This window comes from Biomphalaria glabrata, chromosome 18 (genome assembly GCF_947242115.1).
Source record: "Biomphalaria glabrata chromosome 18, xgBioGlab47.1, whole genome shotgun sequence".
NCBI lineage: Eukaryota > Metazoa > Mollusca > Gastropoda > Planorbidae > Biomphalaria > Biomphalaria glabrata.
This window is the reverse complement of record NC_074728.1, coordinates 2,858,040-2,877,741: the sequence shown is the minus strand read 5'-3', so window position 1 is coordinate 2,877,741 and position 19,702 is coordinate 2,858,040. Positions and strand designations below refer to the sequence as shown.

The following is a 19,702-nucleotide window of genomic DNA, read 5'->3' as shown; positions in this document are numbered from 1 at the left end:
CACGCAGTGAAGTTTAATACAAATTACTTAATAAAACAGTTTATATTTACACGTTTATCGGCGTCCTCCAGCTGTCACAGCTGTAAGCACGGCTTCTGGAACTGAGTTTCTCATTACGACACCTGGGTTCCTGACCAAAAGTCAAAAGACCAAGATCCCAAGTGTGTACCTCCATATCTACACTGAGTACACCACGACGACTGTCCAGGTGATGTGATACTCAGTTTATATTAATACTAGCATTCAACCCCGGCTTCGCCTCGTTGATTTGTTCATATCCTTTTCGTTTCTCTAGCCTTACAGGATAGTGACACTTCAATGTCGACGTTACTATTATTATTTGTATTACATAAGCAACATAAAAATACTATAGTATAAGAGGCTCACGTAACCTACACAGTTAAGTCACTTCGTACAAGCTTTGCATTTATTTTTGTTACAACTCCATGTCTCAGCCTGCAAAGTCTTCATTAGAAAAAGAAGAAAAAAAGTCGTAAGTAAAAAAAAAAAAAAAAAAAAAACCTCGGTGGACACGTTCTCGAAAAAGGCTCTAACTATAGAAATTTGAATGTTTATGTATATCTTTGGGTAAAAATAAATTGGTCACACAGGGAAAACTCTGGTTTGACCGATATATTTTTTGGAAGTATAATAATATAGGAGGCGCGGCGGCTGAGTGGTTAGGCGCCTGGCTTCCGAACCTGGGGTCCTTTGTTTGAATCTAGGTGAAGACTGGGATTTGAAACCGGGATTTTTTGTGTCCACCCAGCTCTAATGGGTACCTGGCTTTAGTTGGGGAAAGTAAAGGTGGTTGGTCGCTGTGCTGGCCACATGACACTATGATCGTTATACGTTGGCCAAAGAAACAGAGGACTTTTACATCATATCATTGATCGCAAGGTCTGAAAGGGGAAACTTCACTCTTCTATTTCTACTATAATTATATAGAAAGGAAATCTTTCTCTTGAACACAATTACATCAACGGGTATTCCCGCATGTCTACATTAAAGAGTGAAATCTATAAATAGACTTTCAGGAACATTTTGCGCACCGCCTTTTAAGTCTGGATCTCTAGGCCTATATCCAAGCTAGAAACCTCTTTTAATCTAGTCATATTTAAAGCAAAGTAATCGCACGTACAAAATACATATCAGCTTGGTAAAGGAGGTGTTGTCTTTTTTTAAAAAATAACTTTTGCAAATTTTACTTGCTTTTAGGTTCAAATCATGCAGTTTTTTTATTTTACACAACATAATCGCATGGACAACAATATCAGTCTCTTTGTCAACTTTAATCAGCCCAAAGTATTGTATATAGAACAGAATTATTAGTGAGTTAAATATCACATTAGTATTAAAGAAATATTTGAGTTTGTTGGTTCTATTAATCTTTTGTTAAGAACGCAATATTGTTTTTTCTGCTTTTTGTTCCCTTGATTATTTAATTCTTTTATCTGTTATTGTTTGTTACAAAAGTATTTTACAATAGGTATCTTACTTTTGTATGTTACATCAATATGTTAAAATACTATTCTACAATAATATATGACAATATAAGACCTATATATCTTCAGTTCCGGAGAATAATGATTATGCCAGTGTTTCACATGACCACGCTAACCCAGCTGCGACCTTAATATTTTGCAATATCTAATGTAGTCAAGACCGTTGTTCACCGGGGTCTGCGCAGACCCGGCCTTAGGTAATAGGAGGCCCTAGAACAGCGGTTCTCAACCTTTTAAGCTCGGCGACCCCTATTTACATCCCCACCTCTGCTGCGGACCCTCCCCCCCCACAGCTATAGAAGAATAGACAAAATACAATCCATATTTTCAATGGTCTTAGGCGACCCCTGACAAATCGTCAATCGACCCTGCAAGGGGTCGCGACAAACAGGCTGAGAACCCCTGCCCTAGAAGAAGTGAGTTTGATGGCCCCAAATAAAATAGAAAAATAAAAATAAACACCATCAAAATAGAAAGACTAAGTATTTTTAGACAACAGTTATTTAAGAAATTAGATCGCTGTTTACTGTTTGAGTTGTAAGACATGGTTTGATTTCTTTAAGCAATAAAATGTAAAGAAAAAGAACAGAAAGCGAAATGAAGACATGTCCTGACGATATAATGGAATCGGGGAACAAAATAAGAGAGAAAATGAAAAATAGAAGGTTCTGGAGATATTTTGAAAAATAAAATAGACACTAGAAACAATGTCAAGGTTGTTATAATGAAAGTTCACAGTTGCCAACTAATATGAACAACTTTCAGCTTGAGTCAAAAGAACAAGAAAATGTAGGTTCTACTTTACTAATTCTGAAATGGTGATAAGTTATAATAAAATAATAAAATACATCACTTATCTATACATCCAAATTCTTTATGTCAGATAATCCGAAAAGCCTCTATGTGAGTACATCTCCAATAGTGAGGATACAATGAACTAATTGACACGTGGGAAGCGTGGTCGAGAGGCCAAGTGCGCTTGAACTTGGCTACCTAGAAGGGGGCTCCAGGTTCGACACCCGACTCGGGCAGAGTTGTGTTTACTGAGCGCCTAAAGGCAGCACGGAAAACCAACTCCTAGATACCCCCCCACCGGTCCACAAATGAGATTGGACCAAAAGCTCTCTGAGCATGCTATAAGCATGAAAGTAGCGCTATATAAAAGCTATAATATATATAATAATAAGTATCAATTTTTTATTTTGCCAGCCCAGAACCTGGTTCGGGCGTTATTCCAATCATATGCGTCTTGAGTTCGTGGCCTGTAAACATTATGGTGAGTATCCACGAAGGTGTTCGGGGCCAGGAGACCTTCAAGGCCGTGCCAGTAGCGGGGTGGGGCAGGAGGTACCACGCAGTGACGTTTGGGTAAGTGGACTCCCTTCCAGACTTTGATTTTCCCTTGACAGAGAGAGAGGGGAAGGAGAGGAAATAGACTTAGAGAGAGAAAGAGAGCGAGACGGAGAGAGAGAGAGAGAGAGAGAGAAACAGAGAGAGAGGTAGAAAAAGAGAGACAGAGGGAAAGATAAAGAGAGACAGAAATAGATAGAGAGAAAGAGATAGATAGAATCATAGATAGAAAGAGAAATAGAGAGAGAAAGAGAGAGAATAAGAGAGAAAGAGAGAGAATAAGAGAGAAAGAGAGAGAATAAGAGAGAAAAAGAGAGAATAAGAAACAGAGTAAAAGGGAGAGAGAACAGAAAGAGATAACGAAAAAAAAGAAAAAAGGAAAGAGAGAGAGAAAAAGAGAGAGACAGAGAAAGAGAGAGAGAGAGAATCATATAGGAGGAAAAAAAGACTTTAAAAAATTGAGAGAAAGAGGATTAGGACGTTTGAGAGAGAGAGAGAGAGAGAGAAAAAGTGAGAGATAACAAGAAAGAGAGAGAATGCGAGAGAGAGAAAGTGGATTTCGATTGAATTTCGAGGTTGAATCGAAATGAAGTCTGAGTAGTATAAGATACCTATATTGAAGAGTTTCATACTAACGATAAATAACAGTATTGAGAGATGCGCCTGTGATTTGAAGTTCTTTACCTTATATAAGACGTGTTTTTCTTGTTAAAGTATTTATTTTTTAAATTCTGCTTGTTTCAATCACAAACATGACAGCTCACGCCAGTTGTAGTTTTGGATCGATTGTTACACGTAACGCAGGGATACGAGTTTCGTGCTGAAACAAGCAGCGTCCTACTGTCCTGTATACATAAGTCCTTGTATTGTCCTACCCCAGGTACAAGTACTCCCTGGTAGTAATGACCAGTGAAGAACCTAACATCATCACTCTGACCTTCCAGAGTAACAGATCAGACTTCTCCTACAACCACTCGGGGGTCATCTTCAAGAACGGTCACTCTATTCAAATGCAGCTATTTAGGTAAAGAATTTTTTGTCAATCGATGAAATTAGCACTAAAGCACGTAAACTATTAAATAAATATGTCAAACTATGAGATTAAAAAAACCCACAACTGACCAACTATTAGACAGATAGACCTATCCAACTATTAGATAAATAGACCTTTCAAATTATTGCAGGCTTAAACCTTACGCCTTCTCGTCATGCGATAAGGAAGGGTGTCAGGGCTCATTAACAGGTGAGTCCTCCTCTTGTCACATATTCCATTCTGTGACTACCACTTTTCCTACACAAATGTATTTATACAAGAATTAAAATGAGTTGTAATTTACCACATACAAAGTTATGTAAACGAAACAGTGATGGGGGCTGAGCGTATGTGCGTCAAAATTTGTATTAAATATCAACTTAAATTCATTTGAAGCTATTTGACATCTTCAATGGGGCAGAAGTGTGCGTCAAATGTCATATTGCCAAGAAATTAACCTCTTATATGACAAATTACCAAAATACTTGTGTAGGAAAATGCGACTATGGTGGCTACAGATAGCTCGTTCGTTAACTAAGTTTACATTAGCACCGTAGATGTAGGTTTTAAACTAAGAATAGTTGAGGAGACGTACACTATTGGGAGGGTATCCGCCGACAGGACTGCCTTCCACATTCGCCTGGGAGCCTCGGTTCAACACTTAATGAATGTTAAGGAAATAGACACATTTTTACTCATGATTGATTGCTTGCGTACTTGTAATAGGAAGGCCTTGAACGATGAACCTTGAACTCATGTCTGATTGGATGGGTCAAAGTGTTTGCAAACAAAACGTCAAGATACCTAAATACAAGGTCAAAGACGGTAGCCTGGTTTTGCGGTATGTGAGCTGGACCGTCGTTTTAATCGTCTCGGTGATCTCGGGTTCAAACCCTGCCTGCTGCAGGAGTCCTGGGCTAGGAAGTGGATTACCTTTAACTCGGGAGGGACATTCAAAACATGTAAAACAAACTAGCGAAACAATTTTAGAATAGAGATGTGAACGAGTAGGGGGAGTTAATTAGGGCTGGTGAAGGCTGGGATTTATTAAGTACGGGATTTTTGTGGTGCTTTGAGTCCACCCAGCTTAAATGGGTACCTGACATTAGTTGTGGAAAAGTAAAGGCGGTTGGTTGTTGTGCTGGCTACATGACACCCTTGTTAGCCATAGGCAATAGAAACAGATGCCATTCACATCATATGCCCCATAGATCACAAAACTGAATGGAGAACTTATATCAACTCAATATGTCTGTATGGTAAAAACGTTAGTACACGTTATTGCTCCCACACTAAATCTAGGATGAAACTGGAATTTTGCACAATTATTTCTTTTTTTTTTTTTTAACAACACAAGAATCAATAAAAAAAATTAACCAATTTTTTAATTCAATAATGGTAATTTATATTATTTTTTTGGTATATTGAACAAAGGAAAGAAATCGTACTTGACACGTGTGGTGGTATAATTCTAATATTTTTAGTATTTCTAAAGTTTTTCTTGTTTTAAAGGTTCTACAGTGATTGGGGAAAAGCCCATTGGTATTGTCACAGGTAATTGTAGGTCCCTCAATGATGGCATGGTGTGTCAGTCGGAAGAAAGAGAGGAGGAGAATTATATTGTAGGTAAGTGCACTTTACTTTTCATACCCTTTTTCTTTACCTATCCCTTTAACTACCTTTACTATTTTAACTGTGAATAGACCTTGTTTTTAATGATTTAACTGTATAGAAGTTAGCCCTTACAGGATTACGGGGAACGAGATGGCCTAAACTGTGCCGATGTGCCAAAACTCAAAATTCACCCCCCCCCCCTTAATTTGTTGGACCGTTGGGGCACCATGCGAGATTCGTTGTTTTTTTTTACAATAGTTATCAGGTCACTATTGGTTCCAATTGCTGCAGTAACCATGTCTCTAATCTCTTGCGGACTTTAAATGTGACAGCTATGATCCTTCTGTAGCATCTCTATTTCATTGCTAAGATCCTCCTCTCTAGCTCTGTAGCAATTGGACCCCATGATGACCTGCTAACTATCGTAAAAAAACGCAAGATAAAAATCTACGGCCATATTACAAGGTCTTCGGGGCTCGGAAAGACCTTCCTTCAGGGAACTGTACAAGGAAAAAGAAGAGACAGGCAGAGAAAGCGATGGGAAGACAGCATAAAAGAATGGACGGGCCTGCCATTGAAAGAGGTTCTAAGGAAAAAGACAGAGAGAGGAATGGAGAAAGACGGTCGACAGATCTTGCATGGTGCCCCAACGGTACAACAGACTAATTGATAGGTAGAGTTAAAGTCACTATTGATCATAAGACTTGAAAAAAAAACCTGTTATCTGTATGTTTAAATGCTTAGGGCTGTCAGGTTTAGGAATTATATGTGTTGTTCAATAGCTGTACACCATTAAGGTCCCGAGGTTCAGCCTGATAAGAACATCATTCACACACAGTCGTACATAGAGTAACGAACTAGGTGGATGGATAAAATAACAACAACGAAATGAATTTAATTGTATGAAACTGATATATGTTTATGTACAATGAGGATGATAAATAGACAATATATATATTAGATATAGGATATATATATATATATAATATATAACGATATTATTCAATAATTAATTTAAGCACCTGTGCTGCTGCTATCAACTTGTCACCCTGGTTTCATAGTCCGCCAGACTCTGACCGACTGGCGTCACAAAACTGCCAACCTCGGTAATAGTAAAGTTCGACCTCAGATGATCGCCAATTTGACAATGGCACTGAAAACTGTAATATATATTTTTGAGACGGCAAGTGACGCCCACACTAGCATAGACTCGAGCTCAGTATATACAACTCCAATACTGGCACCCCTAAACAGGGGTCCAAAAATCCTACTGAATAATATAAGTCCGAGAAACTAGTACAGGCTATAGATATAATAACCTTTTACGGACCAACACACCGTCCGTTTCAACCAAACTCAGAAGGTGAACTGCCTCATGACAAAGAATGGCCAATAGATGTCACCGGACTTTGTGACGTAGCAAATCAATTCAAAACAAAACTACAAGACACTCGCCCCGTACAAGTACTACGAGTAGAGGAAATAAAAAACAGAGTTAGAAGAACTACGCGACAAAGTCCTTCTCCCTCAGATGCGAAACAACTATGGACTATCTCTCATAAAATTGAGATGAATTCTTGGGTACAGGCTGTGATGGGCAACGATGTTCCATGCAGCTGATGCTTAATAAGTCCAACTCTAATGGGTAACTGACTTAAGGTGGGGAAAGCAAATGTGGTTGGTCGTTGTGCTGGCCACATGACACCCTTCTCGTTAACGTTGGCCATTGAAACAGATGACCTTAACATCATCTGCCCCATAGATCGCAAGGCATGAAAGGGAAACTTTAATAATATATTAATAATAATAAAATAGTAATAATAGCTTTGATGTTCTTGATCAAATTTCTTAAATAATCTGTGCAACACTCATGCTAACTTATAGCACTCGATACGGATGACAGTGACGCCAAAAGATAATGAATGCATCAATTAAGTCAGGGATGTTTAACTTAAAGCTAACATGGAAGTAGGGGCCTTTTTGCGAGATACTGTTTAGAGTTTAGACCCATAGATTACGCGCGTAATTTGAAGCCATGGAGGATAATTTTAGCACTGGATTAGTATTTTGTTTGTATAATATATGTATTCCCTATAATAAGAATGTGTGTCCGATATTTATGATTCTCAGGCCAATATACTTAAAACAGGTTGCGCACCACTGCCCTAAAAAAAGTGTTTTTGAAAAAAATGTGGCCTGATTACATTTTTTTCTCTCTTAAAGAAATGATGCTTCCTCAGGAGACTTACGGGCGACAATTCATTTTAATAAAGGAGATCGAAGCATTCAAAATGGGCTACACCGTTGTTATAGCCGGCACTGACAACACGATGGTACACACCTATAAGAAAAGAGATGGACGCAATCTAGATGTGGTACAGACATATCTTCGGAAAGCCAACGACTGGACAAAAGCAAGTTATTCAATGTGTCTGTGAAATCAGTCTTACTGTACTATCTTTTTTTTTTAAGCACCTTAGAGACTGATCTGTATAACTGAAGTTAAGCGCGTGTAATTAGGTTGAATGATATATCCATTTTCTTTATTAACACAGTTTTATATATTAGATATTTTGTTTACTTTTGAACAACACGGTTTAGGTTCCTCTCTTTAAGTGGCTGACATCTGTCGAAAAGATTTTTACAAAGCTTAAATCTGTTCGTCTGTCTGGTAAAACTTTGGATCAGTTTTTTCTACCACAAGCTTCTCGTATCAAGTGGAAACTTTGCTCAATGTTTCCTTGGCTTGGATGATACATAAAAAAAAAATTAACCGATTAGTCAATTCATTTTTTAGTAAAAGTAAAGTTCCCCTTTTGGTCTATAGGACAGATGATGTAAAGGTCATCTGATTCTGTGGCCTACGGTTAACGAGGGTGTCATGTGACCAGCACAACGACCAACCACCTTTAGTTTTCCCCAACTAATGTCTGGTACCCATTAGAGCTAGGTGGACTTAGAGGCGAACAAGGATCCTGAAATGAAAATCCCAGTCTTCAACAGGATTCGAACTCGGGACCACCGGTTCAGAAGCCAAGCGCTTTACCGCTCTGCCACCGCGCGTCAATTAATTGCTGGTTGTTAATTTGCTTGTTTGATACCAACAAGGGAAATAAGTCCTTCAGTATTCACAGCTATGGTTAAATATGTCGGGTTTTTTTCCCCTTAAATAATTGCACACGTTACTGCCATCACGCCGGCACTCGGATCAAGTTGAAGAAAGCAATTTATTGAATCTATCTAAACCTGAATCAATCGATAAAAATTATTTTGTTGGTTATCAATGAAGGGAAATACTTTCTTTCGGCACTGGTAGCGTTTCAACGAAGAGTTGTTTCTTCCATAAATGTTTGATTTTATGTAACTGCTTCAAGCTTTTAATACCTTGTCACTGAATATATTCCACCTGAATAACACGTCTCTATAATCGGGTCTATAATTTCATCTGTAGAATAGTGAAATCTAGATGATAAATGCTTATGTCTAGCAGATGCATGTACATGCTTTTTACGCCTGCTGCTGATATTTTGTGTGGCTCTTCCGTCTAGCTCAAGGATTACATATCTTACATCAACGCCAGCCACGGAGTTCTGGTCGTGTACGTCCAGAGCGCCAAGACAAAAGTGGGAGGCCCAAGTTTTCTACAGATAATCCCCATGGAACTGTTCTACTTCAAGTATATGATTATGTAAGTCTAGAGCAGGACCGTCTTCGGGAAAGGGAGGTAGGGGCAAGAGGAGCTAGAGGAAAGAACGAGTTGTAGAGCTAAGAGACGTCTTTGTGATGGGATTCATAGGAAATATGATAGGGATATGAGACTAAAGCCAAGGTAAGTGAGATAAGGATATGAGACTAAAGACAAGGTAAGTGGGATAAGGATATGAGACTAAAGCCAAGGTAAGTGGGATAAGGATATGAGAATAAAGCCAAGGTAAGTGGGATAAGGATATGAGACTAAAGACAAGGTAAGTGTGATCAGGATATGAGACTAAAGACAAGGTAAGTGGGATAAGGATATGAGACTAAAGACAAGGTAAGTGTGATAAGGATATGAGACTAAAGACAAGGTAAGTGTGATCAGGATATGAGACTAAAGCCAAGGTAAGTGGGATAAGGATATGAGACTAAAGCCACGGTAACTGGGATAAGGATATGAGAATAAAGCCAAGGTAAGTGTGATGGTTATATGATACTAAAGCCACTGTAAGTGTGATGGTTATATGATACTAAAGCCACGGTAAGTGTAATGAGGATATGAGACTAAAGCCAAGGTAAATGGGATAAGGATATGAGACTAAAGCAAAGGTAAGTGTGATCAGGATATGAGACTAAAGCCAAGGTAAGTGTGATAAGGATATGAGAATAAAGCCAAGGTAAGTGCGATAAGGATATGAGAATAAAGCCACGGTAAGTGTGATGGTTATATGAGAATAAAGCCAAGGTAAGTGTGATGGTTATATGATACTAAAGCCACGGTAAGTGTGATGGTTATATGATACTAAAGCCAGCCACGGTAAGTGTGATGAGGATATGAGAATAAAGCCACGGTAAGTGTGATGGTGATATGAGATAAAGTCACAGTAAGTGTGATTTAGACAAGTAAATAAATTGGAATATTACAACGAAGTTTAAAAAAAAGAGAGACAATCTTTACAAACAAATGTACTTAGATTATGATACTGATGGATAAGGTTCATCGTTTGAACTTTTATTGTAAAGTACCACTTTTATTGGAGCTAAGGCTTTCCAGACCCCTCTGTGGTCAGCACAGTGCTACCAGAAAATGTGCGTGGACACGGATTTGTACTCAGAGCTTCTAATCAAATATCTTAAACCGGTGGTTCCGAAAATTTTACCTTTACGGAACACTTCGCACAATCTGAGTAATTAACGGAGCCCTTTGCATTTATTGTTAGAGAGATTCATTCACGTGTGGCCTACAAGTTGATTATTTCATTAGTTCGTGGAACACCTACTCAGGCCTTCCGGAACGCTATGGTTCCGCGGAACACACTTTGGGAAACAAGTCTTAATCTATATCGGGTGTTCGAGATGGCATACTGGGGCTCAAAAGTCTAACCACGTCCCTATTAAGAAGCATATTGAATAAGTAGCATGCCGGTTAATACCATAATGTTTAGCCCCTCCGTGCTGTTTCTGGTGTGGTTAAATTCAAAAGGAGGTAACACTCAAAAAATCAAACCAATTAACACAGGTGATAGACCGAAAATACAAAGGTACTCGATGCTGATGAGCTATATCGATTAACAAGTTTAATAATAATGAAGGGAACCATCGAATGACATTAGGCTAAATCACTACGTCCATAAAACCTGACTCTTTATAAAGCAGTCAAAAGTAGGTCCATAAAACCTGACTCTTTATAAAGCCGTCAAAAGTAGCTCCATAAAACCTGACTCTTTATAAAGCCGTCAAAAGTAGGTCCATAAAACCTGACTTTTTATAAAGCAGTCAAAAGTAGGTCCATAAAACATGACTCTTTATAAAGCCGTCAAAAGTAGGTCCATAAAACCTGACTCTTTATAAAGCCGTCAAAAGTAGGTCCATAAAACATGACTCTTTATAAAGCAGTCAAAAATAGGTCCATAAAACCTGACTCTTTATAAAGCCGTCAAAAGTAGGTCCATAAAACCTGACTCTTTATAAAGCAGTCAAAAGTAGGTCCATAAAACCTGACTCTTTATAAAGCAGTCAAAAGTAGGTCCATAAAACATGACTCTTTATAAAGCAGTCAAAAGTAGGTCCATAAAACATGACTCTTTATAAAGCAGTCAAAAGTAGGTCCATAAAACATGACTTTATAAAGCAGTCAAAAGTAGGTCCATAAAACATGACTCTTTATAAAGCAGTCAAAAGTAGGTCCATAAAACATGACTCTTTATAAAGCAGTCAAAAGTAGGTCCATTAAACCTGACTCTTTATAAAGCAGTCAAAAGTAGGTCCATAAAACCTGACTCTTTATAAAGCCGTCAAAAGTAGGTCCATAAAACATGACTCTTTATAAAGCAGTCAAAAGTAGGTCCATAAAACATGACTCTTTATAAAGCAGTCAAAAGCAGTCTATTTACATTTCACTATTCGTCTTAAAATCCTCGTCTTAATTTTACTAGTCACGTCTTTGTCTCTAAGTCAAAACTTTCCCTTTCTGCGAAACAAATGACTAGCACCTAATTGTGCCATAACAATATATAATAGCTGTTATTAGTTAAACTATTTAAGTAACCCTCTTGGGTCTCCAGGACACCGCAGTACAACGCGTCCACTCTCGACTACATCGTCTTGGTGGTCAAGGCGAAATGGGTGGACAGCATTCTTATGGAGAACCACAACCCGAACATTTCTCTTCCAGACTTTCAGCTAGGGAGGTAAACAATTTTGAGCGGGCCTGCATGTTGCTCATGTGATGCCCAATCTAATATTCGACCTGCGGGCCATTTTAATTTCCGGCCACTCCGGTCTCGGGCCACATGAACGAAAAGGTACAAAAAAAACGAAATGAAATAGGCCCCGAAACTATTTGATAAGAAATCCGTTACATCACATTACTTACATTAATTAATTTGAAGTTTTTTTTTAACCTGTCATAAAATAGCGTAATTTCTATACTTAAAATATAATAGCAACATCAAACTCATTTTTATAGTCTTTTTTTTTGGTGAATATTTCCGTCCATTCTCTAGTCTCTGGGTGTACTTTAACAATCTTTTATCCACCGAAAAAAAAAGTAAAAAATCCGTTCACTTTTCCTGGTAGATTCTACAGTTTCGTTTAATAAACGCACAAAGGTTAAAGGTCATGGTAATAATCCGTCAGAGAAAAAAAAAACGTAGATGAAGGTAGGTTTTTCAACCTTTTTTTTTTTGGAAGGATATTTCCTCCACATTTGTACCGACCTTTAAGCGGGCCGGATGGAACCACATCGAGGGCCGGATATGGCCCGCAGGCCGTATCCTGGGCATCACTGCTATACACTATGGTGAGTTAAAGTCAAACCTACCCGAGTGAGTGAAAGTGATGCCGATTTGTGTACGTAGTACGTAAAGGTGAGGGAGAGGGTTAAATAGAATGTAGTACAAGAGAAACAGAGAAAAAAACCTTTCCAAAAATATAAACCTGTATTTAACTCCTCTCCGTAATTATTTACCACATTCTGGTGGAATCAACGTTGGTATCGTCAGTTAGGAGAGAAAGGGTTAAGTATAATGTATCAATTGATTTAGATATGTCTTGTAATTAAATGTGTAATAGACCTACGATAATAAGTCTGCGAGATTTGAAATATTTTTACAAGTTGTTTTTGTTTTTGGGCTATTTCATTCTTTTAGCTTTCCGTGATCCTATCACGTCTGGACCAGTTCAAAGGGGATGTGGGTGAAAAGGTTTTTGTGTGTGAATGTTTCCGTAATCGCTTTTTGACTGCGTTTTATAACTAAATTTTTAAAATAAGTTTTATGACTTGAATACAAACTCGAGGATAAAGTCTCCTAAATGGGACTAATTCAATTTATACCACCACAACTGTCAAGTACAAGTTCTTTCCCTTGTTCGATACCAAACAAAATAATTAATTACCAATAGTTAATTATCTAATATGGTTATTTTTTTTAAATTGATTCTTGTGTTGTCAGGTACAAGAAATAATTGTGCAAAATTTCAACTTGATCCGAGATAGGGTGTGGGAGAAATGACGTGTTCAAACTTTTTACGTGACAGACAGACAGGAAGACAGACAGACAGGGTGAGTTGATACAAGCTTTGTAAAACACAAATTAATAAGTTATGTTAAAGCAGGTTTTTTTTTTTTTGCTTTATTCCTCCTATAAAGAAAAACTATTATCTTCTCGGTTCGAGGCAAAGATACTTGGAAAGTTTACATTGGACAGATTGACAAGAACTCCATCTTCGTGGTGCTGTCAACACGCGGAAATTTTGGCTGCTATCAGTACGGCGTTGGTTACTCCACTTCGTATATGCATTCATCTGGTTTTATATCGTCCCCTATTAACAATGTGAGAGGAATGCAATATGTTTAGATGTACATTCATACATATATTCATACATACATTCACACATACATTCACACATACATTCACACATACATTCACACATACATTCACACATATATTCACACATACATTCACACATACATTCACACATACATTCATACATACATTCACACATATATTCACACATACATTCATACATATATTCACACATATATTCACACATACATTCACACATACATTCACACATACATTCACACATACATTCACACATACATTCAAACATACATTCACACATATATTCACACATACATTCACACATATATTCACACATACATTCACACATACATTCACACATACATTCACACATACATTCACACATACATTCACACATATATTCACACATACATTCACACATACATTCACACATACATTCACACATATATTCACACATACATTCACACATATATTCACACATACATTCACACATATATTCACACATACATTCACACATATATTCACACATACATTCATACATATATTCACACATACATTCATACATATATTCACACATACATTCATACATACATTCATACATACATTCATACATACATTCACACATATATTCACACATACATTCATACATATATTCATACATACATTCACACATATATTCACACATACATTCACACATACATTCACACATATATTCACACATACATTCATACATATATTCACACATACATTCATACATATATTCACACATACATTCATACATACATTCATACATACATTCACACATACATTCACACATACATTCACACATACATTCACACATACATTCACACATACATTCACACATACATTCACACATACATTCACACATACATTCACACATACATTCACACATACATTCACACATACATTCACACATACATTCACACATATATTCACACATACATTCACACATACATTCACACATACATTCACACATACATTCACACATATATTCACACATACATTCACACATATATTCACACATACATTCACACATATATTCACACATACATTCACACATATATTCACACATACATTCATACATATATTCACACATACATTCATACATATATTCACACATACATTCATACATACATTCATACATACATTCATACATACATTCACACATATATTCACACATACATTCATACATATATTCATACATACATTCACACATATATTCACACATACATTCACACATATATTCACACATACATTCACACATATATTCACACATACATTCATACATATATTCACACATACATTCATACATATATTCACACATACATTCATACATACATTCATACATACATTCATACATACATTCACACATACATTCACACATACATTCACACATACATTCACACATACATTCACACATAAATTCACACATACATTCACACATACATTCACACATACATTCACACATACATTCACACATACATTCACACATACATTCACACATACATTCACACATATATTCACACATACATTCACACATATATTCACACATACATTCACACATATATTCACACATACATTCACACATATATTCACACATACATTCATACATATATTCACTCATACATTCATACATATATTCACACATACATTCATACATACATTCATACATACATTCATACATACATTCACACATATATTCACACATACATTCATACATATATTCATACATACATTCACACATATATTCACACATACATTCACACATATATTCACACATACATTCACACATATATTCACACATACATTCATACATATATTCACACATACATTCATACATATATTCACACATACATTCATACATACATTCATACATACATTCATACATACATTCACACATACATTCACACATACATTCACACATACATTCACACATACATTCACACATATATTCACACATACATTCACACATATATTCACACATACATTCACACATACATTCACACATACATTCACACATACATTCACACATATATTTACACATACATTCACACATACATTCACACATACATTCACACATACATTCACACATATATTCACACATACATTCACACATATATTCACACATACATTCACACATATATTCACACATACATTCACACATATATTCACACATACATTCATACATATATTCACACATACATTCATACATATATTCACACATACATTCATACATACATTCATACATACATTCATACATACATTCACACATATATTCACACATACATTCATACATATATTCATACATACATTCACACATATATTCACACATACATTCACACATATATTCACACATACATTCACACATATATTCACACATACATTCATACATATATTCACACATACATTCATACATATATTCACACATACATTCATACATACATTCATACATACATTCATACATACATTCACACATACATTCACACATACATTCACACATACATTCACACATACATTCACACATACATTCACACATACATTCACACATACATTCACACATATATTCACACATACATTCACACATACATTCACACATACATTCAGACATATATTCACACATACATTCACACATATATTCACACATATATTCACACATACATTCACACATATATTCACACATACATTCACACATATATTCACACATACATTCATACATATATTCACTCATACATTCATACATATATTCACACATACATTCATACATACATTCATACATACATTCATACATACATTCATACATACATTCACACATATATTCACACATACATTCATACATATATTCATACATACATTCACACATATATTCACACATACATTCACACATATATTCACACATATATTCACACATACATTCATACATATATTCACACATACATTCATACATATATTCACACATACATTCATACATACATTCATACATACATTCATACATACATTCACACATACATTCACACATACATTCACACATACATTCACACATACATTCACACATACATTCACACATACATTCACACATATATTCACACATACATTCACACATACATTCACACATACATTCACACATACATTCACACATATATTCACACATACATTCACACATACATTCACACATACATTCACACATACATTCACACATATATTCACACATACATTCACACATATATTCACACATACATTCACACATATATTCACACATACATTCACACATATATTCACACATACATTCATACATATATTCACACATACATTCATACATATATTCACACATACATTCATACATACATTCATACATACATTCACACATATATTCACACATACATTCATACATATATTCATACATACATTCACACATATATTCACACATACATTCACACATATATTCACACATACATTCACACATATATTCACACATACATTCATACATATATTCACACATACATTCATACATATATTCACACATACATTCATACATACATTCATACATACATTCATACATACATTCACACATACATTCACACATACATTCAGACATACATTCACACATACATTCACACATAAATTCACACATACATTCACACATATATTCACACATACATTCACACATACATTCACACATACATTCACACATACATTCACACATACATTCACACTTATGAGGTAACGCCAAGTATATTCTTGTATTTGAGACGTTGTCAGAATTTCAGTTATTTATCTCCTAGTTCATATCTACTTTTTGGAACTCAGGGGCATGTGAGTGGAAAGCATAAAAAAAAAAAGAGGTATCGAGACCGAGGCACGGCAGTATGAAGCGCATACCACACGACCACCCAATTAGGGATCTCCTCCAAATTGGAAATCGAGCGTGGTGAATGAGTGATTAAGCACTTGGCTTCCGAATTGAGGGTCCTGGGTTCGAATCTCGGTGATTTCAGGATTATTAAGGGGCCCCTGAATCTACCTAACTCTAATAAGTACCTGACTTAAGTTGGGGAAAGTAAAGGCCGTTGGTCTTTGTTTTGACCAGGGGCGTAATAAGTAAATTTTCCATCGTTTGGGGGCCCGGGGAGCTTGACCTCTTTCGAGCCCCTGCATTTTGCGTAATATTTAATTTTTAATGTTAAAAACACTCATTGGGAGGCCCCCCCTCAAGAGGGGGCCCGGGGGGATATTCAAATTCTCCCCCTTCCTCCCCCCCCCTTAGATAAGCCACTGGTTTTGACCACATTTCTGTGGTCATAAGAAAGAGATGGCCTTAACATCATCTGTCCTATATATTGCAAAGGCTGTAAGAGGAACTTTATCTTTTACAAATCGGGTTTAATAATCAAAATTAAACTATAAACATATTCTACCCTTCTTATCCCAGGATATCCAGTCTTGTGCACAAACAAGGGTCAGGATGGCAGCGGTTGACCTAATTGACAACGACTGTGACGGGCAGATCGATGAGGAAGTGGCCAATGGAGTAGGTAGGCGCCGATTCGGGAGTCTTAAAGTTCCTCCGGTATATACAATTGACTTCTTGTTGTTAGCGTGTTAGCTTTGTTAATGTACACTATTTTTGTTAGCCTTCTTTAGTCGTAGTCGTAGAGTGACTACGGTTAATCTCAAACTTTTTTTTCATGTGACAGTAATGTTACGATATATAGTTGAAAGTACACAAACTTGAAATAAGAACATTTATTGAGATCAAAACAACTTTAATCAGCCATCTTGACCACCAGAGTAGTGTCCCCTATACATTGGCACAACTCTTTCTACTATATACAGTATCCCTAAAAAGAGGGGGGGGGTGGAATATACAATTTTATGTGAGTTACTGCAAGGGGCGTAACATTCCATCAACAAGTGGAACCCTATTTTGGAGAGACACTCCCGTCCACATATATTGCAGATCAAGGTGACTTTAGCTTTGGTGTTAAAGGAAACAGCCATTTCTTTGTATGGCACGCTTTTCTTCGAGAGATGAGGCCCAGGTTTTCTCGCTGTCCATAGCTTTCTTGGTCACCGTCTCTCTAAAGCTAGTGCGGTCTAGGGCTATGTCTTCCCAATGGTCAGTATCAATGGTCACTGTTTTTAAGGATAAGGCTTTTCAACTTTTACCCTTGACGTCTATGACTACCCTTCATGCCAGTTCAATATTCGCAGTCCGTTTAGTATTTTTTTTAGACAGTAGTATTTCGTAGATAACTTTTTAGTACACTGGGGAAAAAAAAGTTATTTCTAAAGTTAGCTGGAGTATAGGCCCCTAACGCTGGACTCGAATAACACAAGTATATACTACGCTTCGCCACTTTTCAAAATGAAGAACTCAATGTTAAAATACAAAAATAGAAATTTAGAGAAAGAAGTGCGGCTACATAAAAGGAAAATGAAAGTCGGTTTTGATTTCAATACCCAATTATAAGGTCTTGTTTGTTTTGGGGTTATTACCGGTATCGCTGCCATTTGGGAGACGGAAGCACATGATAGAGCATCTTAGCCTTGCTCTGTGAAAACTGGCGCACAAATTGCAGATGATAAGAGAACAGCTCTGGCTGAAGAAAATAGAGAATGACACTAGCTCCAACTGGAATAACCTGCCCAGTGTGCAGCCGAACATTCCGGGCTCACATAGGTCTCGCAAGCCACCAGCCACAAGAGGAGGCACAAAATCCTAGCGCAAAGTCTTCAGCCCCCTGCCTGGATGGCACAAGTCGTCATCCTGAAATCGCGATGGACGAACTATATCTAAAGGGTATAAATTGTTAAACTTAGCTAATGCTAAAACTTTCATCTAATGTATCTGAGAAGGACGCCACAGACTGAACTTACACAGTATGAGAGAATGTAAACAAAAAATTATTTGTATGTGTGTGTGTCTATGGTATGTGTAAGTGTCAGTACGTAGTACGTACAGGGTGCACGGTGCGCCCCCTCCCCGCAACAAAAATGGCATAACCTTTTTTTTTTCTCCATCACATCTGTAACATGGAATAAAATAATCTTTCGTCTACAGATGACGACAAAGATGGCCTAGTGGAAGAAGATCTTAATGCTTTCTTTGGTATGTTAAACAAAAGTTTTTATTTAGATGTAGAGTTGTTAGCACTTTTGCT

General features: G+C 36.7%; 1 protein-coding gene across 3 annotated transcripts in view; it reads left to right on the top strand.

The window, feature by feature from the left end:
* LOC106058032 (uncharacterized) overlaps nt 1-19,702 on the top strand; it is a 43,072-nt gene that overhangs the window by 4,768 nt on the left and 18,602 nt on the right. For 2 of the 3 annotated variants that reach the window (XM_056016593.1, XM_056016591.1), the window contains exons 3-14: nt 72-208; nt 1,219-1,331; nt 2,715-2,873; nt 3,736-3,879; nt 4,040-4,098; nt 5,401-5,514; nt 7,726-7,916; nt 9,051-9,190; nt 11,763-11,888; nt 13,349-13,532; nt 17,971-18,073; nt 19,603-19,650. In XM_056016593.1, the coding sequence (XP_055872568.1) occupies nt 72-208; nt 1,219-1,331; nt 2,715-2,873; nt 3,736-3,879; nt 4,040-4,098; nt 5,401-5,514; nt 7,726-7,916; nt 9,051-9,190; nt 11,763-11,888; nt 13,349-13,532; nt 17,971-18,073; nt 19,603-19,650 (1,518 nt within the window). The remainder of the gene's footprint in view (nt 1-71; nt 209-1,218; nt 1,332-2,714; nt 2,874-3,735; nt 3,880-4,039; nt 4,099-5,400; nt 5,515-7,725; nt 7,917-9,050; nt 9,191-11,762; nt 11,889-13,348; nt 13,533-17,970; nt 18,074-19,602; nt 19,651-19,702) is intronic. The other variant, XM_056016592.1, reaches the window with a different exon arrangement.